The sequence below is a fragment of the Drosophila suzukii genome, chromosome 3 (genome assembly GCF_043229965.1).
Source record: "Drosophila suzukii chromosome 3, CBGP_Dsuzu_IsoJpt1.0, whole genome shotgun sequence".
Lineage (NCBI taxonomy): Eukaryota > Metazoa > Arthropoda > Insecta > Diptera > Drosophilidae > Drosophila > Drosophila suzukii.
In genome coordinates, this window is record NC_092082.1 from 8,505,371 (window position 1) to 8,532,644 (window position 27,274).

General features: G+C 37.4%; 5 protein-coding genes across 7 annotated transcripts in view; 3 read left to right on the top strand and 2 right to left on the bottom strand.

Moving 5' to 3' along the window:
- The first annotated feature begins 17,102 nt into the window (after window positions 1–17,102).
- On the top strand, window positions 17,103–19,614 carry NijA (Ninjurin A). Of its 2 annotated transcripts, none has more exons than XM_036815954.3 (4): window positions 17,103–17,439; window positions 18,424–18,493; window positions 18,696–19,093; window positions 19,250–19,614. In XM_036815954.3, exons 1-4 carry the CDS (start codon window positions 17,362–17,364, stop codon window positions 19,448–19,450), a joined length of 747 nt encoding a protein of 248 aa, XP_036671849.2. In that variant the 5' UTR covers window positions 17,103–17,361; the 3' UTR covers window positions 19,451–19,614. The 2 variants fall into 2 exon arrangements, with proteins under 2 accessions (XP_036671849.2, XP_036671850.2); XM_036815955.3 differs by having other exon boundaries at window positions 18,744–19,093.
- A 270-nt stretch (window positions 19,615–19,884) lies between these two features.
- ND-13B (NADH dehydrogenase (ubiquinone) subunit ND-13B) lies at window positions 19,885–20,951 on the top strand. The gene is made up of 3 exons (XM_017078066.4): window positions 19,885–20,015; window positions 20,135–20,296; window positions 20,651–20,951. The coding sequence occupies exons 1-3, from the start codon at window positions 19,995–19,997 to the stop codon at window positions 20,840–20,842; spliced, it is 375 nt and encodes a 124-aa protein (XP_016933555.1). The 5' UTR covers window positions 19,885–19,994; the 3' UTR covers window positions 20,843–20,951.
- A 316-nt stretch (window positions 20,952–21,267) lies between these two features.
- Window positions 21,268–21,813, top strand: LOC108012415 (uncharacterized). The gene is made up of 2 exons (XM_036815644.3): window positions 21,268–21,530; window positions 21,611–21,813. Exons 1-2 carry the CDS (start codon window positions 21,296–21,298, stop codon window positions 21,658–21,660), a joined length of 285 nt encoding a protein of 94 aa, XP_036671539.2. The 5' UTR covers window positions 21,268–21,295; the 3' UTR covers window positions 21,661–21,813.
- LOC108012414 (guanylate kinase) lies at window positions 21,805–23,511 on the bottom strand. The gene has a single exon (XM_017077775.4). The coding sequence runs from the start codon at window positions 23,370–23,372 to the stop codon at window positions 22,686–22,688; it is 687 nt and encodes a 228-aa protein (XP_016933264.2). The 5' UTR covers window positions 23,373–23,511; the 3' UTR covers window positions 21,805–22,685.
- A 1,778-nt stretch (window positions 23,512–25,289) lies between these two features.
- The window catches only part of simj (transcriptional repressor p66-beta simjang), a 28,258-nt gene continuing 26,273 nt past the window's right edge, over window positions 25,290–27,274 (bottom strand). For both annotated transcript variants that reach the window (XM_017079170.4, XM_017079171.4), the window contains exons 7-9: window positions 26,327–27,256; window positions 26,162–26,263; window positions 25,290–25,730 (exon numbers count right to left, since the gene is read on the bottom strand). In XM_017079170.4, coding sequence (XP_016934659.2) covers window positions 25,546–25,730; window positions 26,162–26,263; window positions 26,327–27,256 — 1,217 coding nt within the window. In that variant the 3' untranslated portion in view covers window positions 25,290–25,545. The remainder of the gene's footprint in view (window positions 25,731–26,161; window positions 26,264–26,326; window positions 27,257–27,274) is intronic.

Here is a 27,274-nt window from a genome sequence, read left to right on the forward strand (position 1 = left end):
ACTTAAATTTAAATTTAAAAAATCAAAAGATTTTTTTATAAATGCCCAAGAATAAAAGATACTCTCTTTCTCTAAAATAAATCTTTTAATATACTTTTATTCACGTGTAAAATCACAGCGAACAACCTTAGCTTGCACCATAGATAATAGACCATCTTTGTTCACAGGAAATCAAAGCAAAATCCCCCGATACTGGCTAGATATGGGATCCTCCCCCTAACAGCTCTTCGCCGTGAAAACAAAACCCAACATTCTCTGCCTGCCGATCACGACATGGCCGGTCGAACAACTTCTGTCTGCAGTGAGGCGGAAAAATCGAAACGCAAATATATCTGACAAAATACACGACACCTGATGGCATCCACACACAAACATAGGCACATGTGGAGAGCAAACAGGAACAGGTAAGAGGAGTTGGCCACTGGGAAGCCGCAACCGAATCCGAAGCCTGGTCAATTTGTCTAGAGGGCAGCAGCCCACAGAAAACTGGTCGAGTGCACGTGCTTGGGATCGAACCTGAAGTTCGGATTCAAGTTGGCCCTCTCCACATACCGAGATATTCTCGACAATTGACCTCAAACTGGGTGAGAAGAGGGCTGACTGGCTGGACATCATATCGTTCAGCTTCCTTTCACATACCTTTTTTCTGCCGCATTTTACTAATTGAATTCCAATGCCAACAATATTTTGGCTTATTATGTTATTACCAAGAGGTGGATGGCCCTTCACTTTGCCTCACTGCCACTTAGACACGGCAATTGGGGCGAACTTTCTTTCGGCATCTGTCTGATCTGATCCTCTCAGTCGCCCAGTCGCCCAGTCTCATATCATTAAATTCACACCCAAGGGAGCAGGAGAGGGTGGGCGGGGCAATTGGAAATTATGTTGTAATGCGTTGTGGTAATTACAATTTGCGGCCAGGTTAATGCGCATGTGCAACAAACACGTCAACAGCGCCGCTCACGCATAACCCGAAACAGGAGCAAGGAAACGATCAAGAAACAGTTGCTTAAAGACTTGTAGAAGGGGAGGGGGTAGAGGGAACTGTGGTACCAAACAGGACTGAAATTTGAAACTGGCCAGGCCATGTAAAGTGGCCCAAACATGCGCCACAGTGGCCACCAAAAAGCGACAGTCGGTCGAGGCGATCGGGCGACAATTTTTTAAAGAAATTTTTCGGTTAACTAAGGCAGGAGAGGAGTTGAGGTAAGTATTTGGCGCCCAACGTGGGGCGGTATTAATTTTAATCATATATATTCATATTATAAGAACCAGAACTGTTAGTAAATATATTTAATTCTTAAATAAACACGAGAAAATACATGTATTAACCATGTTCCTAACTGTTTGACTTAATCTTAAATTGACCTGTAAAATTTATGAAACTTATACAAAATATCTGTCAATAAATACTTAAATCCTCACAAGCATTTTAAAATTTATAGAGCCCCTCTCTAATAGCGCCCAAGGCTGTTGGATCTTGGAAACCGCCCATTGGCTTTTGGCCGGTTGTCTGGACAGGCTTAAGAGCTAAACACGAGCAGCTGCAGCGGCAGCGGCTCCAACTCGGACTCACGCAGGTGCTGAAAACTTAATTATTGTATAACACACAACGCCGCACCACCACCCCTCCGCCGATCCAAGCCCGTCCCATCTGCTGCAGTGGCAACGGAAGCAAGTTACTGGAAGCGGTTCAAGTTAATTAATATTTCTTGCTGGCTGCAGATACTCGTACAAATGTTTTATTAATTCTGTTAATTAATATTGCCAATGAGCTTGGCTAAAATGTCAACGATAGGTACTGCTCTGTCTGTATGTCTCATTCTCAAAATGTCTGTCTATCTCTCTCTTCTTGCTCCTTTCTTCGGTCAGAAGGAGAGAAAGAAAGAGAGAGACAGAGATAGGGAAACCAGTTTTTTTAGTAGCAGACGCTAAGGTGCATGTAAAACTAATTGAAGTAACTGCGAGAACAGGTGGAGAAAAAGAGAAGACACTGTGACAATTAGCACGGGCGCCTAATTAACTTCTCTCCACCTCTCTATAATATTTTTTAGCTTTCGCATGATATCTCTCTTTGTCGCAATCTATTGACTGGCTATCGATAACTCTCGATCATATTTTCGCATAACTGTCGAAGACTGTAACTATTTACGACTCTAAATTGTCTCCGTTTGCGTTGAAGAATGCGGTTGGAAAACTTGTTTTTTTTTCGCTGTGGTCACCATTGAATGATTGATGGCTTGACTGATTGATGATTGAAGGTCGCGGAGTCTCTTAAGTGACTCGCTGACAAGTGCGATGGGTGTCTCCTTTGTGGTGTTAATTACACGGCCACGCCTCCTCCGCCTCCTGCGTTGACATTTATTATGCACAAAATGCCACATCAGAAATTACAAAATACAAATGCAAATCGATGTTTTAGCTCTTTGCCGAAATGCAATTAATTTGTAACTGCAACAGTTCTGTGTCCCTTTCATATCCCTGCCAGCCTGTGTGTGCGGTTTAACTCCCTCTCTTTCGATGGAGATACACTGCTCTGCCGCCTACATAAAAACGAAGGCAATAAACTGCAAATTTCATGGCTGTAAAATGCTATCTCAATGTTTTTAAAGGGTATACAATTGGGTGTATTGGGTTAACAAATGTTGTGAAAGACACCTAAGTAACTTAAATACAACCAATCAACCAACTCCTTGATTTATTGTAGTTATTTGTTAAGTTTAATTGTCGAGAATTTAAAAGCGAAATTGTAATGTATTGAAATATTATATAATATATTGGGATAACTGATATTGTGAAGAACTGATGACGCTTAAAACTGGCGCCCAACGTGGGGCTTTTTATTATGAATATATTATATATTATGAACTTATTATATATTATGAACTTTTTTAAATTTTATTTGTCCAGTCTTTCTTAAATTAAAGGTTACAATGACTATTATAATTTACAGGACATTCTCAGAATGCAATCATTGTTAATTCCAAAGTATTTCTCACTTGTTTCACGTCTGCCACTGATAAAAGCATTTCCACATATCAGGCTCCCGAACACACACACACACAACGAGTGATGTACTCTCACTCTACCATAAATATACACAGGCACACACACACAGAAACCAATACACATACATATATAAGCTCGCATATCCAAACATACCCACACAAGGACACGTGCACGTAGTTATCCTGACACCGACACGCAGTCAAATGTAAAATGCAAACAGAAATTTCATGATTCTCCTCAGCTGCTGTTGCAGCCTGCCGCCTCCCGTTGCCGCCCATGTCACTCCCCCTTTTTCCCAAAAGCCCCCCCTATAACGCCACCACTGTGCGCCCGTCCCGCCCCCACTAGTGTTTACTTGCATGCTGTGTATAAATACGAATTTTATGTTATTTACACAAACGTTGCATCCTCACCTGCCGCACATATCTCTCGCTTCCACTCTCATTTCCCCCACCTCATTCTATCTCCCTCTTAATGCATTTGTGTGTGTGTGAGTGTGTGTGTGTGCATCCTGCAAACTTTGTCATTTGCATAACCTTTTTTGGAAACGAGGGCGGAACGAACGTTAAGCTTTTCTCTTTATTTTAAAGCAATTTAAAATATTTAGTTACAATTACATGTCAACAAATATACTCTCTGTACAGAGGCAGCAAAGGACACCAAAGGACACGCACGTACGGACAGGACACACTTATTTGTTTGCTCCAAAGGTGGCAGTGTGTGGATATCTAGGGCTTTGGCCAGCCATTCAATGGCTCAATTCGAACATTTGCCGCCCTTTGAACCTCGTTTCAGAATGAAAAGCACAAAGTTCTGCCAATTTTTATGCTGCACAACGATGCGTATGATTAATTTAAGTTTACTACAGACAAATATTAAGTATGCGACATGGAGGGCCGGGTGAAAATATTCGGTGTGGGCCCAGTGAAGCTATCAACCCAATAGACACAAGTCTAGACAATGACAATGGCGGCGAACAGAAAAGGACCGCTTAAACAATATTTAGGGATGTGGGCGGGAAGTCTTTTAGATATCCTTTAGAGATGGGAGTGTGAAAAGGTTGACTTATAGATCAGACAGAGATTTTAATTTAATTATACCGCTTAAGTTTTAAAAATATAATTGAATAAATATTATTTATACATTTTTCGGTAAGGCGACCTTTATTCCTAGGAGGATACAATTCAATAATTATACTAGAGTATAACTTAACAACATATTTTTAACTCAAATATCAAAATACATTTATCAAGTGGTCCTTAGCCAAATATTAAGATAATTCTGTTCTGGATGAAAAGAGTTTAAAAATGGTTTATAAGTTGGTTACATGGAATTATATACCATTGTATAGACTATTTAAAAACTATAGTTTGTATATATTTTCAGACATTTTTAATACCTCAGCACCAATAAATGCCTCTGTAGTATTTCTGTTTATCCTTTTTTAATTTTTTTTTTATTTTTTACTGGATAATCACGTCTCATCTCTAAGCTGCAAGGAAGATTTAATGGAAAAGTTGCAGTTCTGTGGGCCAGAATACTGGCTGGCAAGCAAACAAACAGACCGAATGCCGAACCAAAAACCGAAACACAAAAGGGGGCAACAAATAAACGCCAAGCGAGCATCGTTGAGCACCTTTAGTCGCCATCCCAGGATCCCATCGTCCCACTATCCCATCATCCTGCCATCCTTTCACCGGTGTCCTGTCTGTTGTCTGCCACATAGAACGAAAACGCAATAACGAAAGGGACTGTAAGGAAATCAAGGAGGAGTGCGAGGAGCCGTAGTCCTTCATGTTGCATATGCATGCTGTAGACAACTTCTTTGTATATAGCCGCCCCCTCTACAGGCAGAAACACACAACCATATAGGACCCAGGTCCTAGGCCCGACATTTACTTAATACTCGACTGGTAAAGGGGGGGCGAGGGTTGCTTGATGGTTGGTGGAGTCCCGGGTTAAAAGGGATCCCAGACCCTGTGCGTATGTGTGCGCTCTGCCAAATGGCAGGTAACATTCAACGCAATTTCGCTGCCAACACACAGAGGACGCAAGAAGCTGGCTAAAAGAAAGTGGAAAGCGGCAGGAAAATCCGTAGGAGGGGACAGATCCGTCTACGGAACCGAGTGGAAAGTCCTGCAGTATCTGTGTTGTAGTTTATTGCAGTTTGCTTTTGTTGCCATCGTAATTGTTATTGCGATACTATTGTCTGCTTTAAGACGGAGAGAAGAGATACAGTGTATAGACGATGGGAAAAGTCTGGTAACTGCCAAGTATAAAAATTTAAAGAAGCTTTGAATACAAAAAAAATTTTACCTCCTTTAAGAAGTAATATTTGGATTTAGAACATAAGACAAATTCATAGAGGTATCCCACGTCTAAATCGGGATTCAATTACTCAAGTTATGGAATCTAGAAGTGCAGTTTTGGGTCACCATTCTGGAAGCCCCTGGAATAACGGAAAAATCGAACATGAAAATGGGTCAAAACTATGACCATCGATTAAAGAAGAACTATAAATGTAGAATATTAGTGAATTCGACCACAATTTCAAAGAGGTATCCCACGTCTAAATCGGAGTCCAATTACTCAAGTTATGGAATCTAGAAGTGAAGTTTTGGGTCCCCATTCTGGAAGCCCTTGGAATTACGGAAAAATCGAACATGAAAATGGGTCAAAACTGTGACCCTCTATTAAAGATGAACTTTAAATGTAGAATATTAGAGAATTCGGCCATAATTTCAAAAAGGTATCAAACGTCTAAATCGGAATAAAATTACTCAAGTTATGGAATCTAGAAGTGCAGTTTTAGGTCCCCATTCTGGAAACCCCTGGAATTACGGAAAAATCGAACATGAAAATGGGTCAAAACTATGACCATCGATTAAAGAAGAACTTTAAATGTAGAATATTAGAGAATTCGGCCATAATTTCAAAAAGGTATCAAACGTCTAAATCGGAATCAAATTACTCAAGTTATGGAATCTAGAAGTGCAGTTTTGGGTCACCATTCTGGAAGCCCCTGGAATAACGGAAAAATCGAACATGAAAATGGGACAAAACTATGACCATCGATTAAAGAAGAACTATAAATGTAGAATATTAGTGAATTCGACCACAATTTCAAAGAGGTATCCCACGTCTAAATTGGAGTCCAATTACTCAAGTTATGGAATCTAGAAGTGAAGTTTTGGGTCCCCATTCTGGAAACCCCTGGAATTACGGAAAAATCGAACATGAAAATGGGTCAAAACTGTGACCCTCTATTAAAGATGAACTTTAAATGTAGAATATTAGAGAATTCGGCCATAATTTCAAAAAGGTATCAAACGTCTAAATCGGAATAAAATTACTCAAGTTATGGAATCTAGAAGTGCAGTTTTGGGTCCCCATTCTGGAAACCCTGGAATTACGGAAAAATCGAACATGAAAATGGGTCAAAACTATGACCATCGATTAAAGAAGAACTTTAAATGTAGAATATTAGAGAATTCGGCCATAATTTCAAAAAGGTATCAAACGTCTAAATCGGAATCTAATTACTCAAGTTATGGAATCTAGAAGTGCAGTTTTGGGTCCCCATTCTGGAAGCCCCTGGAATTACGGAAAAATCGAACATGAAAATGGGTCAAAACTGTGACCATCGATTAAAGAAGAACTTTAAATGTAGAATATTAGTGAATTCGACCACAATTTCAAAGCGGTATCCCACGTCTAAATTGGAGTCCAATTACTCAAGTTATGGAATCTAGAAGTGCAGTTTTGGGTCCCCATTCTGGAAGCCCCTGGAATTACGGAAAAATCGAACATGAAAATGGGTCAAAACTGTGACCATCGATTAAAGAAGAACTTTAAATGTAGAATATTAGTGAATTCGACCACAATTTCAAAGAGGTATCCCACGTCTAAATCGGAGTCCAATTACTCAAGTTATGGAATCTAGAAGTGCAGTTTTGGGTCCCCATTCTGGAAGCCCCTGGAATTACGGAAAAATCGAACAAGAAAATGGGTCAAAACTGTGACCCTCTATTAAAGATGAACCTTAAATGTAGAATATTAGAGAATTCGGCCACAATTTCAAAGAGGTATCAAACGTCTAAATCGGAATCCAATAACTCAAGTTATGGAATCTAGAAGTGCAGTTTTGGGTCCCCATTCTGGAAGCCCCTGGAATTACGGAAAAATCGAACATGAAAATGGGTTAAAAATTTTACCCTTTATTAAAAAAAAACTTTTAATGTAAAATAATAGAAAATTCAAACACAAACGAAAAGAGGTATATCACTTCATAAAAAATATATTTATTTTTCATTTTCGTATTCTTTTATCTAAATATTTAACTCAGTTTTTGCTGTTAATTGAATAAAACAAAATGAATACATAAGCTATGCCCATACCACGGCTGTCAGCATTTTGGCTAACCAACTTTGATTACACATTTAGTCAGTATGTTATTTTAATTTATAGCCCAGTAATTTACAATAAACCAATAACCAGCAGCGACGCAAATGGCAAAAACATCAACAACAGCCGCCAGATGGCGCACAGCCATGATAATGATGATGATATAGGAAGCAAAGGGCCAAAATCCAGAAACATTTCACAATTATTTGCCATATTTGAAACCGCAGTCAAAACAGGAGCTGCCAGCGGAGGAGCAGGGATAATGACCTACCAAATTCTATATCCCTGGATGATATCCCTGTCATACGCTTTTCCCGTTGCCGTTGTTGCCTTTCATTGTTGTTATTTTTGTTTTTGTCACGAATCAACGTTAACAACAGCAACCTGAACAACGACAACAACAACTATGTTAAGAGGAGTGGAGCAGCAACAACAGAAGCATCCACAAACCACAGGAAACCCGACCCGGGCGCCAGGACGAAGGACTTATTATGTGAATTTATACGCCCGAGTAAACCTATATGTAAGCACAGTCATGTTCAAAATAATATAGGTCCTTTAATAATTTAATTTAATTTAATAATTTTCGAATTCTATATTTATTGCCTTTTCAATAAAGCTAAGGTAATTTAGGTAATCAAGGAATTGTTTTTAAAGAAATGCTTTACAAATTATATCGTACTGCCAAAACACATTCATAATATTTTTTATTTCATCATATAGGAGTAATATTATAAAGTTTTGGTAAATAAATAATAAATAAATAAATACTAAATAAATAAATAATAAATAAATAAATAGGATTATAATAAAAAGATAAAAAGGATTCTATAAAAAATTCATAAATATTAAGAATTATTATGCTTTGTGTTCTTTTAAATCAACAAAAAATCAAAGAAATTAAGTCGCTAAAAATTAAATTTGAGTTTTAAAACCTAATCACTATTTTGTTGATCATAGCTGTTCGTGTGTGTAAAGTGGGGGCGTGGCCGCTGCCCTCGTCCTGCGGTCCCGGGCAAAAATGTTATGCAAATTTGCATCATCCGCACACACGTGTGTAAATTGTTGTATGCATTGTTACCTTATAAAAACAGCGTAATTTTTTAAATGGGTTTTATTTACACTCGAACCCACACCCCATTTTTGCTGCTTTTATCCCAGCTCCCTGGCAAAAAGTGATTTTCCATACAAATTAACAAATAAAAACTCACGCAAAAAGGAGCAAACAGCACAGAAACATTCGCAGGACACTCCACTTACTTATACAGAGACATACATGACTGACAAATATATATTTATATATACATACGTATATATTTTCGTATATATCTGTGTGGCATTTTATTTATGCGATGCCTGTGCAAAAGATTCAGGGGAAAATGTTGAATTTTTAATGCAAATATAAAGCAGAAAATTGTATTTCCCTTACCCGTCGATCTTTGTGGGAAATTTATTCGGATAATCTGTATATCTGAGAAAGTTATTTTTAGGAATCATCTTTAGGAATGTTCAAAGGATTAAATTGATTTTCTACTGAACTTTAAGATTACGATAGAGACAGTACAATTGAAATGAACGGACAATAAAAATATAGTGGATTTAGAAATATGAAAACGAATTATGTCAAAAATAAGCATGGTTCGTAAAAAATTTTAACATACCAAGCAAATAAAAACAATATTTAAAGAGTTAAAAAGGATTAAATTTAATGGTGTATTAAGTTTTTAGGTGATACCACCAAAATAAACTATATATATTTGATATCTATAGGATTTACACATCTGAAAAATGTTTTAAATTCATTAATCAAACAACCTATATAAATATAATCCAAAAGTACTCATGCCCCAGCATTTCAAAGAGCATAAAATTCATTTAAGCGCTGGACGTTTTTTACTTTTTGGTATAAACTTGTGCAGCAGATTGCCAATTGGCCAGTGACACTGCACACACACAATGGCACATTGTAAACACAGATACTCTCACACACACACAGGCATGTAATGGTATCACTTTTATTTGTTGGTCCTTTGCCCAGAGTCCATTCCATGGTCGAAAAACGTTTATTTAAACAAGTGAAATGTAATTATTTTGGAATTTATTATTAAATTAATTTTAATTGTAATAATGTGCATGTTAAAATGGCTCCCTCGCACACAGTCACATGCACATACATGTATGTGTGTGCTTTTGTGGTTTTTATTGATTTTAATTTATTTATTTAACCATTTTTTGTTGTATTCATTTCGGTTTCTGTCGTCCGCCTTTTTTTCTGTTTTTGTTCGTCAACTGTCGGTTGGGTTATTATGAAAATGTACAAGAGTTTTACAGCGTTAATCAATTTCATTTTCACTCTGGCAAGCAGAAAGCGAAGCAAATTAAATGAAATTAAAAATGCATTTTCATACCTTGCAACACCGCTTACCGTTAGGCCCTGTGTAAGCCAACAAGTAAACAAACACCCGACCACAATATACGCATCATCTAATTGGAAAGGTGGAACGGGGGGGGGACAGCAGACATGGCAACAATTTCATTTTATTTGCTTGCATATTTTAATTAACCCAAAAAGCCACACAAAACTCTCAGCAATTTTCCGAGCAGCAGGAGGGCGAAAGGGACGTGCTAAATCCTTGCTCAATTGTTATTAGGTGTGATTTGTAAACATAATACATATAGTACACAATACAATCTCTCCAGTGAGTGTGTGTGTGTGTGGGCAGTACTTGAAATATCCTTTGAAAGGGTATCATAAACCTAAGAGAAGCCTTACTTTATTTATGAGGTTTATTATTTTTATAGGAATAAATATAATTCTATTTATTTTAACACAGGTAATCAAGAAAAATCATTTTTAAAGAAATCTTAAAATACTATATTTGTTTATTTATTTTTAAAGCCACAGAAATATATTGTTTTTACCAAATGTTTTCATAAAATTCAAATGTATAGAAAACTAAGTCGTTTACCAATGAATTTATTTCAATATACCAATATTTGCCAACTCAATTCCAATTATTTTGGTGATTGAATTAAAAGGAATTTATGTTGTTAGAGTATTTTTAATCCTTGCTAAACCAATGTCGATATCCTTGCCTGTTTTGCCCAAGATTTTGCACTGTACGCACAAGTAGATACAATTTGTTGCCTACTTTCGGGCGCTCTATATCCTTGTGACTTGCACTGTATCTCTATCTCTTTTCGGCTGCCCCACTTGCCATCTCGCTCGGGGGCTGGAAATGGGGCTCGTTAGGCATGAAACGGACGTGCTTAAAATTTCATAGACACACACACACACTCGCAAACAGACTCTCACACAGGCACGCACTGGCTCTCACACACACGCGCACACAAACGTGTGCATATCAAATGAACATGTGTGCGTATCCTTTATGGATTTAATCCGCATGCCTGCGGTCGGCCACAAGATCAACTGTTGGCAGAAGTGTGTCAACAAGGAGGCTCGGCCTCCGTGTCCGTTTTTTGGGGGCGAAGGGGAGGGGTTGGGGATGCCAGTGGGCAGGTGGGTAGGTGGGCGTGGTGCCTAGCAAGTGGTCATAATGGCCAACCCATCCACCTCTCACCCCACTTGCCACACACACAACCCTCTGTTGTGCTAATAATGACGCTTTAAGTGCGAGTGTGTGTGTGTGCTCGTCTTGGGTATCTGTGTGTGCACTGAAAAATAATGTTTACCATCTCTGAAGTTTATAAAACCTTTTATTTTTAATTAAAAGTACTTCCTAAAATATTTCACATGGGTTCATTAATTTAAAAAGCTTTAACAATTTTGTTATTACATTTTTAAAAATTGTAGAAGATCAAATTTTTGATGGTATAATGTTGTTTCAAATTTGTAGCTAAAAATATCCACATTATTTTAAATTACAAGCTTTATTTTATAGATTTTATTTGGCCTTTGAGGTGTTTGTGATTTCCCCTACATAATTTTAAATTTAGGTAAACATCAGTTTCATAAAAGACATTATTATAATCATTACAATCTTTCTAAATAATAAATAATATTCAAATCTCGCCATTAAACTTAATGTTTTTTTATTTTTTTTCTTTCGTTCTCCAGAACAATTGATGTCATGGGAAGTTTCTTTAAAATAAAGTGAAATCTTCGATCTTTAATTATTAGCCACAAAACAAGCTAAAATTTTTCCCAGTGTACAAGTGAGCACCAAACTTCATGAGTTGTGCTTGAAATGTTTCAACAGCAAGGATGCGAACCGCAGACAGAGTGTTTGAGTACAAATGAGTGAGTGAGTTGAGGGTAAGCATCAGTCAGTTACACTCGTCAATACTTTAAGCCTGCTTATGGAACTCCTTTTGGCCCACCTAACCACACATTGTTCTGGCAGGTATCTTCTCACGCCTAAGCCCCTTCAGAAACCTCAATTAAAATGCTTGTTATTAAACAAATATCAATTTGTTTCATTTCCAATCAAGTTAACATGGCAAATTTGTTGATGACCCAAAATGCGTATACGCATTGTTGTCTTACATGGACAGGTGAGAAAATTAAAATATTTGCCATAGCAAATATAAATCTATAAGGAAAGAAGGGGAAAATCGATTAAAGATGGTAAAGGATAAGATACAAAATTCGTTTTGTCTACATAGAAGTCTTTGGATAAATCGTAGGCTCTTGGAAAGTAAACTTTTCGAAGTGAAAGTGAAGCTTTTTTACTTTTAAGGGTATTGAAATTAAATATTTTCCTGTCTTAAGGATCCAAAAGATTAATTCGGATTGTATTCCACTTTGTTAATCTTTAAAATCAGGAGAGTATTGAACTCTAAATAAGGATTTTCAAGCCTAAAACAAATATAGAAAATGTCAAACCGCTTCAAAAATCATATTTATTGGATATGGTAATGGTGATATAACTTTTTCAAAAGATGATTTATATTTTATGCAAACAGAAACTTAATAACAAATAAGTAAGTGAAAGCATTAGCGAATACATAAGATTCGAAATAGAACTGGGGCTTACATGTATCTAGACCGAGATTTCCCATTCTGACAGTTTCCACATTAAGTTATGCAACATACAGCATTGAAATTGTATGAATCACTGACATAAAATTTAGTTGCTATCTGCCATCTAATTCAACAATCAACAAAGCAACGGGATACCCACAAATACCGAGACATCTACACACACACACAGATACATACATAGATGAATTCTGGGATTCCCCCTGCCATGACAGGCAAATACATTTTGTATACACAGCTTCTGTCTGTGAGTGTGTGTGTATGTTTGTGTTACGGCAATCATTATTGAGGCAATGATGTGCATTTCATGAATTATACACAGCAAGATGATGCGTTGCGATGTCGAACATCTGTGCATGTGTATGGGTGAGTCCATTTCCTGCTCAAGGACTCCTTCGTCCTGTGCCATCCTGAACCATCTCCTTCAGTTTCCCCTCCCGATTTCCGAACATGGTTGGTTGGGCAATGCGCCGAGGTAAGTAATAAACTTATTGGCCCCATGCCTGTCCGTTGATTGTCCGTTTGTAATACACAATATGCCAGGATATGCCCCATGGAGCGGAGAATGTCAGGGATGGCCAAACTTATTGACTCCTCATTTAAGGAATAATCTAATTAAAACGCTTCTGTTTCTCGAAGCAAAAATTTAATAAAAGAGGTTACATTTCATGGAAATGTTGAGGAAATAAAATGTTAATCAAATAATGCAATTTGTTAAAATATTTCTAATAAAATAAACGTATTTTTGTATTTATATAAGTTACATTTTTCATTTCTTCAAAACAATAAATTAACTAAAATCTATAAGTTCGTAAAAATGCACATATTTATGCAGAGATTGTCAATTTAAATATTTTGACATTGATTTCCATCCATTGCTGTTTTTATACATTTTAAATTTGGAATTATAAAAGCTAATTTAGTTAATTTAGATTGTTGCACTAACTTCCTGTTTTTAAAGTAAATATGACTATCGTCGTATCAAATACTTCTTACATTGATTTAAAATATTTTAAAGTAAAATAAATGCAATTAAAACATTATTAATATTAAAATATTATTATTAACATCAAATTCAACATGCAGGAATAAATTTTTGGTTTAAATGAAAAAGATTTTCAAAATTATTATAATTTCAATTTAGATTTATTATTATTATTATTTATTATTTTCAAAACTCTTTACTGTTTAGATTTTTTGTTTCTAAAGGGATTAGGGTCACACCAATTTTTAAAAATACTACAACGCTAGCTGGTTTCTAAAGTTGGCATTTTAAGCACTTTTTAAAACTTTTCCAACTCTTTCTAAAATAACTGAATTAAATCAAAGCCCCTGTCCCATCCCATTAAAACTTTACCGTATTTTGCCATCTCTAGCAGTCAGATTGGCGTAAGGGAATTAAGGGAAGTGGGTGGCATACGAGCCATTCAGAGCCGCCCACTCAAATGTGGCCATATCATGACGAGCTGGCATTGCCAGCGGACGTTTCATCGTTAAATGTGGAACTGTTAAACAGATAATGACCGACCACACCACACCGGCGAGCGGCCCACAAAGGCCGGACCAACTGAACCCGATGCCCCACCGCCACCCCCTGAACTCACCGCAGGATAGCAAAGGACCTTCGAGGGGCAGGACTCAGGTGGTGGCTGTGGGCGGTTGTATGGACATGAGCTGACCAAGGGGCCATTGTTATGCTCCCCGGCTTTCATAACTGTATCAATGGTGATGGCGATGGCGATGGCGATGATGCTTTTCCTCCTCCTGCCAACGATGATAAACCAACGACGATGATGATGATGATGTTGATGATTCGGCTGCTGGTGTTGTTATTATCCTCCATTTGTTGTTGTCCTGCGGAAACCAGGCAACTGTCGTGCTGAAATTCTGATGCATTGAAATATAATTATTGGGAAATGTGCGATTGTCGTTGGGTTTCCGTTTACGTGCTCGCCATTTCGGTTTTTGGGTCTGCCCGATTATGCATGCATGCGGATGCTGGAGCATGGGAACAAGTGTAGGACATGATTGTTTGTCCTTGTACATACGATTACAGCGGGGGTCGCACTAATGGAAGTGGAAATTCAAGGCTCAAACCAGCCAAAAACGGGTTTCCATTTGGAAATATTCAAGTGTTCCTTTCAATCCTGGTCATCGCAGCTATTTTAATTTTGTAGTTACAAAAGGAAACTGTGGTAAAGAACTATACAAAAAAAAAAAAAATATTGGAAAATGTGGTCCATGTATGTCTATATAGTTATAAATATATTTAGTAAACAATACATTACCAAATATGGTCAAATGATTTTTTTATTATAAATCTATAAAATACTATGAATTACCATTATTTTAAATTAAAATTTGTATGGATAATAAGATAGCTAACGATAGATTTAATAATTTATGTTAATTATTATTAGGTTAATTTATTTAAATATTTTCCGTTCACAATTGTACAAGTAATTTTATTTTGTTGAAAAATACCAAACTTTCTTACTAAATTGCTCCGTTAATTACTTATAATAATGTCATTTATCTAACGACAATATTATGACCTTCACTGTTTTCGGTTACATATGTATCCGTATCGATTTGGGCAAAGGAATTGAGGCTCACACCCTGTCCATATTACCCAACATGCAATCATAATTTATGCAAGCCCAATGACATAACAGTTGCCAGATTATTGCCATGCATTATACACACGTACGCATATGTATAGTAGCGAGCATCCGCACATGCACATTCAATTACCATATTAACCGAAACGACTAATTAACTAAAGATGTATTTACCTCAAAATTCTGAATTGGAGCCCTACAAACATACCGACAGACACTGCATTTCAAATGCAAGACAGTTCACAAGCAGAAAATTCGATTTTGCGGCTTGTCAACGGAATGCATTTATAATCAGAATATAAATTAAAGCTATCTTATTAAAAAATAATGAACATTTAAACTTTCTTTTTCACCACTACCTTTTTTCGTTGGCAACTTATTTAGTGTTCGACAGCGCATTTTGTATGGTTTGAGTCTGCGATTAAATTCACCATACTTTTTTGGCGCGGTAAGATTTAATTCAAAAATGTTTCACAGCATCCAATGAATCCAAAAATGTACTTCAATTTAATTTTCAAGTTAGCTTTAAATTGTTTAGATACAAAAACACATTTTTTATAAATGAACTTAATTGGTTTTACAGGTATTTATTTGTGTAATAGGCAAATTGCAAAGAATTCCTAAAATGTTGTTTCTTTTATAAAAAAAACACTTTTGCATAAAAACGTATAAAACAAAGTAAATATCAAATTCAAATAATTACCGCGCACCCATAGCTGTAATCGAATTCTTAACTCAAAATATCGGAGTAGGACGAAAATTTGAGAAGAAGTGTTCCAAAGTGTGAAAAGAGAAAAACCGCCAGAATTTAAAAAGGAAAAGACTTCAAGACATACAAAATAACAAGAAGACAGGATAAATTAAAAAGTTTTCATGTGAACAAGAAATTTGTTTGTTTTTTTTAAATAAAAACATTTAAAAATAGTAAAAATAAATTTTCAAAAAGTTTAGCAAACAACATTTACATATTTCTGTTTAAAATTCTTTCATGACTCTCAGGTATAAACGCTCCTTCAAAAAACGTCAACAAATGCCAAAAATAAATCCAAAAAATATTGAATGCCATAGGGTATTGGCTCCAACAGCTTCTCAAGTTTTAAAGATGCTCAGAGTGTAAACTCTTGAAATTGTTTGTGTGTATATGCCACCAATCTCTTTTCAACCGGTTTTCACATTCTCATTTCTTTATGCTCGATAAGACCAAAAGAACTTGATTGTTCTTCAATTGTGAAAGTTCTCGGGGTTTTGGCTTCTCCCACTTGGTGACTAATTAAAATCAGGGAAAACGTAAATATTCCGTGTGACATTTTCCTGCTAGCTCAATTGGGCATTTTCCAAGAACTGGCGTTTTTCAAAACATTAGCAGAAAAAAAGAGAGCAGCAAGTATAATCTATATATTAGTATTCTAGGTTATCGAGCTGAGTGCAATGACGTAGGATTAAATGCTGGCCGAATGCATTTTAATGCGAACTAGGAACTTGGCGTGCTAGACTGCGGAAATAATTCACCAAAAGAAAGAGAGGGATATATCAAATTAGAAAGAGAGAAAGCTGAAAGAGAGGCGCAAGCTTCAAACAACTTTTAAGCACTGCTAGAAAAAAGGCGATTTATTTATTACTATAACTTAATTTCATAAGAGATCTTAAATTGCTGTTCAAAATGTTTTAAAGAAAAAATTTATCAAATTAAATGAACATTATGAGACAAAGGAATAGCAAACACTTTTTAGAGTACGCTAAACAGAACCGGTATTTAATATTTTTAGATTCTATATTATCACTTTTTAAGAACATATCTAAATATATATCTTTAGATAAAAAAAATTTTCGATTTGATTTTAAAAACACATATTTTTTATCAGTACGTTCCGATTTACTCCAACATACTTCAGAGAACGCGTGCTTATAAATTCTATTTATTACATCAACAAAAACTTGTTGTAACTCTGTAGACTGAGAACGTGAATTCCCCAATAGCTGATTGTTTGGGGAAACGTAACGCTGACGACCAACCAGCCAAACAAGTGGACCCGAGAGAATATTCGCAATTTTATTTGTATCTCCGGTCAGTTGTCCGAGAAATAGCGTGCTGAGCGGTCGCAAATCGCGCACGAGTATTAAAGAAAGGAAAAATAAACCTAAGAAAAAATACACCATATACACCAGAGTGATTTCCCCCGAAAAGATCTAGATAAAAAGATACTACATAACGTATAAAAACAAACAAAGGAATTCTTGAAGTATCTTAGCGCCAAAGATCGCATTGAGAATCTTCATTCATAATTGCCCAAAGACGTTTAATTGCATTAAATTAACTGCAAAATGAGTGACCTAGAGCATGTTACATTGGATATGGATAAGCTTCCGCTGGAAAATGATAAAACTTTGACGAGAAACAAAGTGAGTTGTAGCTAAGTAATCATTAAGCTATGGGGAAGGCATATAAACAAATTCCTATAAACCGGTGCTTTGTTTACTTCGCCAATAGATCGTTAAAATGTCTATTTTCTTGTATGAAGTATAGATTCGCACTGCTTGATAATTATTGGGTAAACAGAGGAGAAGCTTCTCAGGTGGCATTAACAAAGTTTTGGGAAAACTGACAGCTGAAGCGGAAAAAAACCCATAAAATAGTCATCGAAAAAGACCCCATGAAGATTTACTAAAAATGTTTGATATATTCGACAGCTTGTAACTTTCTATAACTCAAATTTATAAATTATAATAAAAAGTAGCTCACCTCAATGTTCTAACAAAATATATTTTCTCTAAAAATTATATGGTTGATAATTTCATTTACCTTAAAATGAAAAAGAGAAACTTCCCAGATGAAATTTACATATATTTTGGGAAAAATCACACGAATTGCTGATAGAGGAGTCTATTTCAATGACTCATATATGTATTTAGTGCCAACTTGAGGTTTTTTCTTTCACTATGTGCACTTAAATAAAATAACTTGACTGTTAACATAATCATTAGTTTAAAACATTTTGCCTTGTTAATTGAGGAATATCTTTAAATCTCTCCACATTATTAAGCTTTAATTGTATAGAAGTTGATTATTGCCTCAAGGTCAGGAAATTGCATTATTATATATACATTTTAGTAGATAAGCCTGGGTTACCATACATTTTTGTGATTGAAGCTTATCTTTTTAATTTTCAAAGCTACCGAAAGCCTTTCCTGGCAAACATAAAAATATATAATGTAAAAACAGGCTACTTAGCATATAGTTGCATTAATCAAATTGTATGCACATATTTATCAGCATTGTCAGAACAGAAGCTGTGCTTTGTTGATAAGTACATTTGCATTTTTATACAATAGATTTGGAAGCAAAGTTGTTAATATTCCGGAAACGATTTTATTGAAATTTTACAGGAAAATGAAAACGATCACAGAAACGGCGATGCAATGGACGTACGTAATAATCTTCGAGTTCCCAGATCAGGTTCGTATTCCAACTTACTCGTTTATCTCTGAAAAACTAGAACCATTTTTTTTTTGTGCTTGTCTATATGTTAATCGATCTTGTGACTAATGCTGCTTACAACCGCAATCATTAAACAATTTGTGTAAACCGCATTATTGTGTAAGTAGCATAAGGGAGTAAAGACAAATTTAAGCTGATTGTTTATTTTTGACTTTAACAGTGCCTGAAACCGATGATTCCGACAATGATGATCGTCCCTTTGTTAAAGATGGGAACGATAATCCCGGTGTGGATGATGGTCTTCTGGAAGATGGCGAAAAACGCAGGGGCGGAAATGGAGGCGGTGGTGTCAATGTCCTCGTGCCCAATGGAGGCAGGCGACCCAGTTTCTCCTTTCCGGGATATAATGGTCCAGGTTTCGTGACAATCAACGGAGTTGAGACACCCATACCCGATGTGAATGCCTACCAGCACAAGAAAACCCTGGCCCAGGGAATGATGGACCTGGCATTACTGTCTGCGAATGCAAATCAGTTGCGATACGTTCTGGAGACGAGTTCGCAGCACCCATACTTTTATCCCAGTCTGCTGTTCATCTCACTTAGCATTATATTCCAGGTAAGGAATTGCTTTTTAGTTACAGTTGACACTCAGTAAAACAGTTTTTAGATTTTCTTTTGTTAATCCCGAAATTTTAGTTAATGTAGGCATCTTTCACAGTACTTTTACTTATTCATATTTTTGATGATACTTAAAATTTCTTTTCCATTTCAGATTGCTGTGGGCGTGGGCCTTATATTGAATGGCCAGTACAACATCAAAAACGAGCACGATATCTGCCGTGCGAACAGAATCAACAATTATACAGTCATCGGCATTTTTATAGTCACAGTGGTCAATGTTCTTATATCGGCCTTCACCGTTGCAGATCCAGATACGACAGCAGCTGTAGCTATAACTGGCAATGGCACATAGATCAGCATATATTTAAATTAGAATGTAGTATTATGAGCATATAGCATCGTTAGGTAATACTCACAGCCACACTTGTTTAGTCCTTGTTGAAATTCACTAAGCGCCTCATTTTTTAAATATAAAAATAAATTGTGATAAATTAATAAAATCCCAGGAGCATTTTACTTCTTCTCTGAAATCAATACAGAGTTTTTATTCTTGTTTTGGGTATAATTTGGTCAACAAATTTTCTTTGGTTTAATTAAGCACAAGTACAGTAAAATTAATTAAACATTTTTGTTACTTGATTTATTATGTATGAATGAAAGTAACATGAATAAATAACAATTTATTACCATAATGCTAATATCTTTCATTCAAACAGCTTTAAATAATTTAAAACAGTAATCATTTGCCGCCAAACTATCGATAGATTGCGATACTTTGCATTCAATAATTTCACAGCACTGGTTAATACTTACGAATTTTACAGCACTAAACAACAGCTGTTACAAAATAATCGTGCGGAAAATTAAGCATTTTCAGCTAAAAATCTGTTATAAACATGGCCAAGATTGTTAAGGCGGTGAGTTCAAGCAGGATACGAACAATTCCTATTCTGTAATCAATTGGAAGATGGATTAAGGGCCGGAATTCGTGGCTTTCCTCTAGTTGTTATTGTTATGTCATCGCTTCCTTCTGCAGTCCACAGGTTTAACCGGACTCGCCGTGTCCGCCAATCCTCATCATGCATTGAGTGCCCTCTACGGAAAGATCCTGCGGGCGGTGTCCAAAATGCCACAGGATGCCAGCTACCGGAAATACACGGAGCAGTTGGTCAAACAACGCGCCGATGCTGTGGCACAAGTAAGATGATTTCACATTCGGGAGCTACTGAAGATTCTTCAAAGCTTTGCTATTCTTATTGGCCTTTTGAAAGGATAACCCCTGATATTATCGAAAATCCATTTCTAGAATAACAATATACATATATGTATTTAGGCATATTTATCAAAACCCCTAGTTGTCAACTAGTTTTCAAGATAGCTATCCAATATTGTTATGGTTTTTCGTCTCTCTATATCTATCCGTCTATCCTATTTGTCTACTATACTATCCTATTCTATCAGTCAACTTTCCTATTCTATCTGTCTATATTTTATTGTTTTTTCTCCCTGAACATTTTTAAAAATTCAATATTAATACATTATTTTCCCCCAGAACAAAGACATCGTAGCCCTGGAGAAGGCCGTGGGCTGTGGTCAGGTGGAGGAGCTTATTGTTCAGGCGGAGAACGAGCTGGTGCTGGCCCGCAAGATGCTCGGCTGGAAGCCCTGGGAAAAGTTGGTCCAAGCCGCACCTGCCAAGCAGTGGGACTGGCCACCAGCCCAAATCCTGGAGCCCAAGGTTTAGACCGCCTAATGATTTACAAATAGTACTAATTATTTTACAGCAAATGGAAACGAGAAGAGAGCAATAAATCCGTTGATAAGCCAGTCGCATTATCAACAAAATTTTTGAACTTCAAATTGTGATCTTTGGGAGTGTTTCGGTTTTTCTTTTCAACCAGATTCATAAATTCGATCTTAAAACTTCAGTCTACAAAAGTGTAATTTAAAGACCCAATATGCGAAGTAACCCTTAATGCATTCCTTAAAGCTAAACTTCAATTTTATTTAAAAGTTTAAAACTATTAGTAATATCAAAATTTAAATACTTTTGATTGTTTAGAGCATGAAGCGCTGATTTCACAAATTTGCAATCTCCAATAATTCACTGAAATCTGGAACAACACTTAAGTCCCAGCTCTCAGTAAACAATCCAACGAGATCATCGATCGATTGACAATCTCAGTCTGTTTTCAACATGCGTGCGCTTCAGTACCTCCTCCTGCTGCTGGTCATTTCCATCAGTTTGGTTGCATCGCTTCCTCGTCAGCGTCGCCAAATTGATCTCACGGTTTCGGCGGAGCACGACGACAAGGATGATGAGACGGAACTGGCACTGGAGGCCATCGCCGGACTCTGGAGCAGTGCAGACAGTCGGACAAAGATCGATGGATCCGCCAGCCTGGTGCATCGCACCCAGGGAACGCAATCGGGTACGGGCAGCACCAAATACCAGGCACGCTTCCATCTCCACCATGACTATAAGACCAATGCGTATCCCTCGTAATCCAAGGTTCGGAGCAGGACTTTCGCCTGGGAGTGCGTGTTACGTTCAACAAATAGGCCACGGGACACCCAGACATCAGCAGCCAGGGGAAAATCGAGCGATTGCGTGAGGAATCAGCCACTTTATAAACAAACCCACTGCCGATAACCATTTGACCTTCTCAGCTCAGCTTTGTAGATAATATACATAGAACCTTCGTGTAAATTCAATATACCCGCATTTGTTTGCTCTTTATTGATTCCATTTTTATCGCCTTCCCCGGTTTTCTCGACCGTGAAGCCGCGCAACAACTTTCAGCTTAAAATTACAGCTACAACAACGATTTTGCACAACAGTAAGGTGGACAGGAGGAGAAGAATAAATACAAGCCATTTCTTAAGTATAAATGCCATTAGTCAACGTGGTTTTAGGGTGGGTGCCTCTTGGACCGGTGGCACGGAAAGTAATCTATGGCGCACTTTCATTGGAAACTGTAGGCCAAGCTCTAATTGGGTCGATTTTGGCGGTCTTTAATTAAAAATATTAAAGACTGCCAAAATTGATCCATTATAGTTTTTTTCTTTCAACAAAATATTTTTTTTACTTATTCAAAGAAATTGTTTTGGTATAACATTTTACAAATTAGGCAGCTGTCATACAAATTAAACAATATGACATATAAAAACTGATATTAATATAAAGGTTAATATTGTTCTCATCTTGGTTAAGATAAATATTTTGTTGAGGAACAGATTAAGCAAAGAAGAAAATTATAAAATATATTAAACATACCTTTCTTTCAGTTCCATAAATAAATAAATAGCATGTCATTTGTACAAAAGTATATGAACAAATTAAATCGAACCTCTAATTCTTAAAGGTATCCATTTTTTCTTACATTTAAATATTTGTAACGAAATATAAATAGTACCTGGTTTTCCTTTTAGTCTAAGTGCTCAATTTAGAGACAAGACCAATGTATACAATATCATCAACGAAAGATACATGGATTACTTTCCTTGCCAGCGAACCATTAAAAAATATAGATACTCCCACTCCACTGAGGTTAATATCATTGCACCTTCGTTCAGAGTCCTTCGTTCTACTTCAGGCTAATGGGCACTCCCTGGCTCTCCTGTTCTTTAAGTTCCTGGACCACAAAGTTTCTGAACTCCTCGTAGGCCACATCGATGTCCACATTGTTGATGATCTTGTGGAAATTACCGGGCTTCAATCCGTAATCAAGTTCCACCTGGGCAGCATTTAGGCGTTTGGCGAGCGACTCCTCCGTTTCCGAGCCACGTAGACGTAGTCGTCGTTCCAGTTCCTTGATACTCGGGGGATTATTGAAGATCAAAATGGGATTTAGATCCGTCCGGCGAATCTGCTCCACACCCTTCTGTTCGATGTCCAGGATGCATACCCTTCCCTGGGCCTGGATTTCCCGCACTGCCGCCTTGCTGGTGCCATACAGATTGCCCGTGAACTCGGCCGTTTCGATGAACTCGTCTCCGGCGATGGCTGCCTCCATTTCCGGTCGTTCCACGAAATAGTAGTGCACACCGTGCTCCTCGCCTTCCCGCGGCTTTCGCGTGGTATGGGATATGCTGAAGCCAAAGGTGTTGGGGAATTCTGCGAAGAGTCTCTTCAGAAGCGTACTCTTCCCGGAGCCCGAAGGGCCGCAGAGGACGAGGGGGCGTGGTCCAGGGGCGGACATCTTCTTGCTCGTTAAATTCACCGCCGTGCCGCTGCTGAGAGCGCGATTTACAATGAACAAAAAGCTTATCATCGCGTGGCCTTTTATTCGTCTAGCACACAGCAGCAACAACAAAAATGGGGCACCAAAAAAGCTAGTCTGGTTCTTTTTTTAGTTGGTTTGGCTAAATTAAGAGAAGGCGTGCTAGTGCGTGTCTGTATATGTAGCAGACCAGCGATGGGTAACTTTCGATTTATATCGATAATTCAATACGATATTTGGGGAAGTATTCTGATGGTCACCCCTGTTTTCAAATTAAATTTTCAAATTTGTTTGAGCTTTGTGGAATACCAAATACAATTAGAAAACATTCCAATGCCAATGCAAAACAATAACTAATTTAAACACCAAAAAAACTATTAAAAATTCTCGAAATATTCTAAAAATTTAAACTGAATTAAAAAATATATCAGAATTGGTATTCAAATTGATTAAAATCTCAATAATTACCTTTTTTATATTTACCTTATTTTATTTGAAATTTTAAAAGAAAAAAAATTAAGTAGATATGGAATTTTAAAGAAATAAAATGTAAGTGTTTGCTGTAGATCAACGATGAACATAAAGCATAAAATTGAATTTTCAAAATCAATCTAAAAATATACTTGAAGCTGGAAAAAATTGATAGCAGAACCCCCAAATGTGGAAATAATCAAAACCAACCGATTTTGGTTTAAAAACTGTTATATTCTTATACTGTTTTACATGTAGCATAGAATTTCAAACACACATACACACTGAAACTGTTTGCCGACTGAATTACAATGCATTTTAGTTTTTTTTTTATTTAGCTTAAAATAATTATGAATTTTTCATCTGCTTGTTTCCTCTTAATTGTTTTTCTCATTATTCTCATTTTCTTACGTTTTTGTAATTTCATATTTTTGATCACATTTTGATTTCGCATGCCCAAAGTGAATTTGGTTTGTGTTCCGAATGATTCGCCTGAATGTAAACCTACTACTGCCGTCCGATAAATCAAAAATATATACGTTTACCTCGTATGTTTTAGGGATTTATGCAAGCCTCTGCTTCTTCTGCTAGATACTACTCTGTGTATATGCTAATATTCAGTCAATATTATATTTCATGTCTGCTCATCCTCCCACGGTTTTGGGAAGAGCTTGCTTTCAATGGAGGATCGAAAACCTGAAGTTCTGTTCTGTTCTAATGGGAAGAGTATATTAATTTCGGTTTACCGAAGATGAATAACTCATCTGTCATATATATGTACAAAATATTATACGGTTTTTAGCTTTGAGTTTTCGATGTACGTTTTGCAATTGAATTTGAACAAAATCAATCAATATTATATGGTTGCTGGATCCCTTGCGGTCTCAACTAAATAACAGTACTAACTTCGTATCGGAGCTGTAACATGGATAAGGCATGTGGAGGATTTGATATCGGAAATGATTATGATGTGTGTTGTGGGCGATGAAACGTGGATTATGTATTGTGTGTGGCTGGCAATGCAAGAATTTGTGTAATTGTTTCTGTAATTTATTTTACCCTAAAAAATTTTTTTACAACTAATACTATGCATATGCTTAAAATTGATTAAAAAATATAATATATATATTTATAGATTTATTCACGATGCTAAAAACTAAACGAGTTGTACGACAAAAGTGTTGAATAAGACCAAATGGGGAGCGCGCTTCTTATCGATACCGTTTACCAATCCTAATTGGGGCTCCCAAAAAAGGTTAACAATTACAAAAGGTTTGTGGCGAAGGTGTTTGGGGGTGGGGGGATGGTGAAGGGTGTGTGTGCCCCTAGAAAAACGGGGCAATCTTCTTACTGGCTAGGATTCAATATTATTAATATTTAATATTCAATTACTAGGAGCGTAAAAGTTTGCATTCATTTATCGGCTGCTATATTCTGGCTTGCAAATTAATTAAAATATGTAATGCAGTGGTAACAAAAAAAGGAAACTACTAACAATTATATTTAGATCGGCTTTGTTTTGCTTCTTCCGTTTTGTATAATTATGTATAATTATTGTTTACAAGTAGCATAATTAATATTTACGTGTATATTTGATGTTGGTTTCTTATAAATTGATTTTGTTTCTTCCGTTTTGTGTAAAATATAAAATTACCTAATCAAGAAAACCATAAAAATAGTTGTTACTGCTGCTGCTGTTGCTTCTATTGTGTTACGTTGATGTTAATGGTAATCTATTGTTAATGGCGGCCTTTTAGGCCTTCCAGTTGTTCTGGCGACTGCCACTTTGCCCGCTTTGTTGCTGGGGCGGAATCATCTCCAGAAGATATTGGCGCTGCAGCTCCGCCGCCCGCTGAACGTCTGCCATGCTATTGGAGCTACTTGAATTCTTCGCCGATCCGGAGGACGAGCTGCTCTTCTTATTGTTGTTGTTAAAGGCTGTAACAAAAAAATCAAAATATTTTTTATTTAGTAAAAATTATTCGATAAGCTATATAGTTTTAACAAATCCACTGACTGACATTAAAGATTCTATATAAATTTTAGTTCTCTAAACTAGTGTATCTAACTTTTAAAATATTTAACTGGTATCATAAAAATTTCTATTCAATTAAATAGGACGAAGTTCCAAACCCAATTAAGATATTTTTCTTTTAGTTTCCGAGATTCTATAGGGCGCGAATTCTTCAGATCCTTTTCAATTTGATATAGCATTTAAAAGGTTTGGAACATTTTGAGTGATTAATATAAATATACTTCACTTAATAATTGTTTTTTAGATGTTAAGATTAAACTGATGTTTTCCTAATGACAAAGATCAATTTTATCTTAGTCAGTGGAATTTCCAGTAAATCTCATTGATAACTCACCTGCCACTTGTGCCGCCTGCGCCATGGCCATCTGGTAAGAGTACAAAAGCGGAGCAAACTGCATCATGTGCTGCGGATTGCCACCAAGACCTTGTCCCAGAGCTGAAAGTACAATGTTACAGATTAGTCAAATTATACATCAATCCTACTGATAAAGAAACCCACCTCTAAAGAGCTGCTGCTGGAAAGCCTGCATGGCGGCCGCCGTGGCAGCTGGCGAAGAGCCGCTCAGCCCAGCCGCCGGATTGGACGAACCAGTTGAGGCTCCTCCAAAATTACCCAATCCCCCGAGAGCAGCCAGATTTCCCAGCTGGCTAAGGTTACCCAGATTGCCCAGGTTGCCCAGACTGGCCAAGCTGTTGATATTCAATCCACCCATGCCGCCAAGGGCACTCAGATGAGCAGCCGCCGCCAGCGTGGCCGCCGAGTATTTGTCATAGCTCTGGGCCTGCTGTTGCGACTGCTGATCCCGCTGCTGCTGATCCCTGTCGCGCTGATCTCGCTGCTGTTGCTGCTGCGACTGGTGGTGATGATCCAGGCGATCGTTGCGCGAGGATCTGGAGGAGGTGGACGCCTCATGGTGATGCGCTGCTGTCGGCCCAGGGCTAAGGATGCCCGCCTGCTGAGCGGCAATGGCGGCTGCAGCGGCGGTGGCAGCCGCTCGTGAGGATCGCGATCCTCCCGACGACGGCGGTGGTGTGGCTTGACTTTGGGGTGGCGGCGGAGTTGGACGCGGTGTCGCTGGCGTTGGCGTCTGGCATTTGGTGGGTATCACCGTCACCGACGGCGGCAGATTGACCAGCGCAGCGGCCGCCGAAGCGTGCGTCGCCTGCAGTTCCCGTTCCCTTTGCAGATGCGACGATGAGGAGTTGCTGGTGACCGCTGAGACGGACAGTGAGTTGCCACCGCCACTCGATCCATGGGTGTCCACTGGCGAGGGACTGCTCTGGCTGGCCAGACGCTGTTCGATCTCCTGCTCCTGCTGCAGCGCCTTCACAAACGCCTGTTTCAGTCGGTTGGTGTGCTCCGCCTTGAGAGCCTTCTTCACATTCGAGGTGACACACTGTTCGCAAATCACCTTGGGATCCTTGTTGGCTGTAAATGGAGAGGGTT

Coding starts and splice junctions, on each gene's coding strand:
- LOC108012415 (XM_036815644.3), top strand. CDS start 21,296: ATGCGTGCGCTTCAGTACCTCCTCCTGCTGCTGGTCATTTCCATCAGT. Junction 21,531..21,610: donor CACCCAGGGAACGCAATCGG/GTACGGGCAGCA, acceptor TCGTAATCCAAG/GTTCGGAGCAGGACTTTCGC.
- LOC108012414 (XM_017077775.4), bottom strand. CDS start 23,372: ATGATAAGCTTTTTGTTCATTGTAAATCGCGCTCTCAGCAGCGGCACG.
- NijA (XM_036815954.3), top strand. CDS start 17,362: ATGAGTGACCTAGAGCATGTTACATTGGATATGGATAAGCTTCCGCTG. Junction 17,440..18,423: donor AAACTTTGACGAGAAACAAA/GTGAGTTGTAGC, acceptor GAAATTTTACAG/GAAAATGAAAACGATCACAG. Junction 18,494..18,695: donor TCTTCGAGTTCCCAGATCAG/GTTCGTATTCCA, acceptor TGACTTTAACAG/TGCCTGAAACCGATGATTCC.
- ND-13B (XM_017078066.4), top strand. CDS start 19,995: ATGGCCAAGATTGTTAAGGCG. Junction 20,016..20,134: donor TGGCCAAGATTGTTAAGGCG/GTGAGTTCAAGC, acceptor TTCCTTCTGCAG/TCCACAGGTTTAACCGGACT. Junction 20,297..20,650: donor GCGCCGATGCTGTGGCACAA/GTAAGATGATTT, acceptor ATTTTCCCCCAG/AACAAAGACATCGTAGCCCT.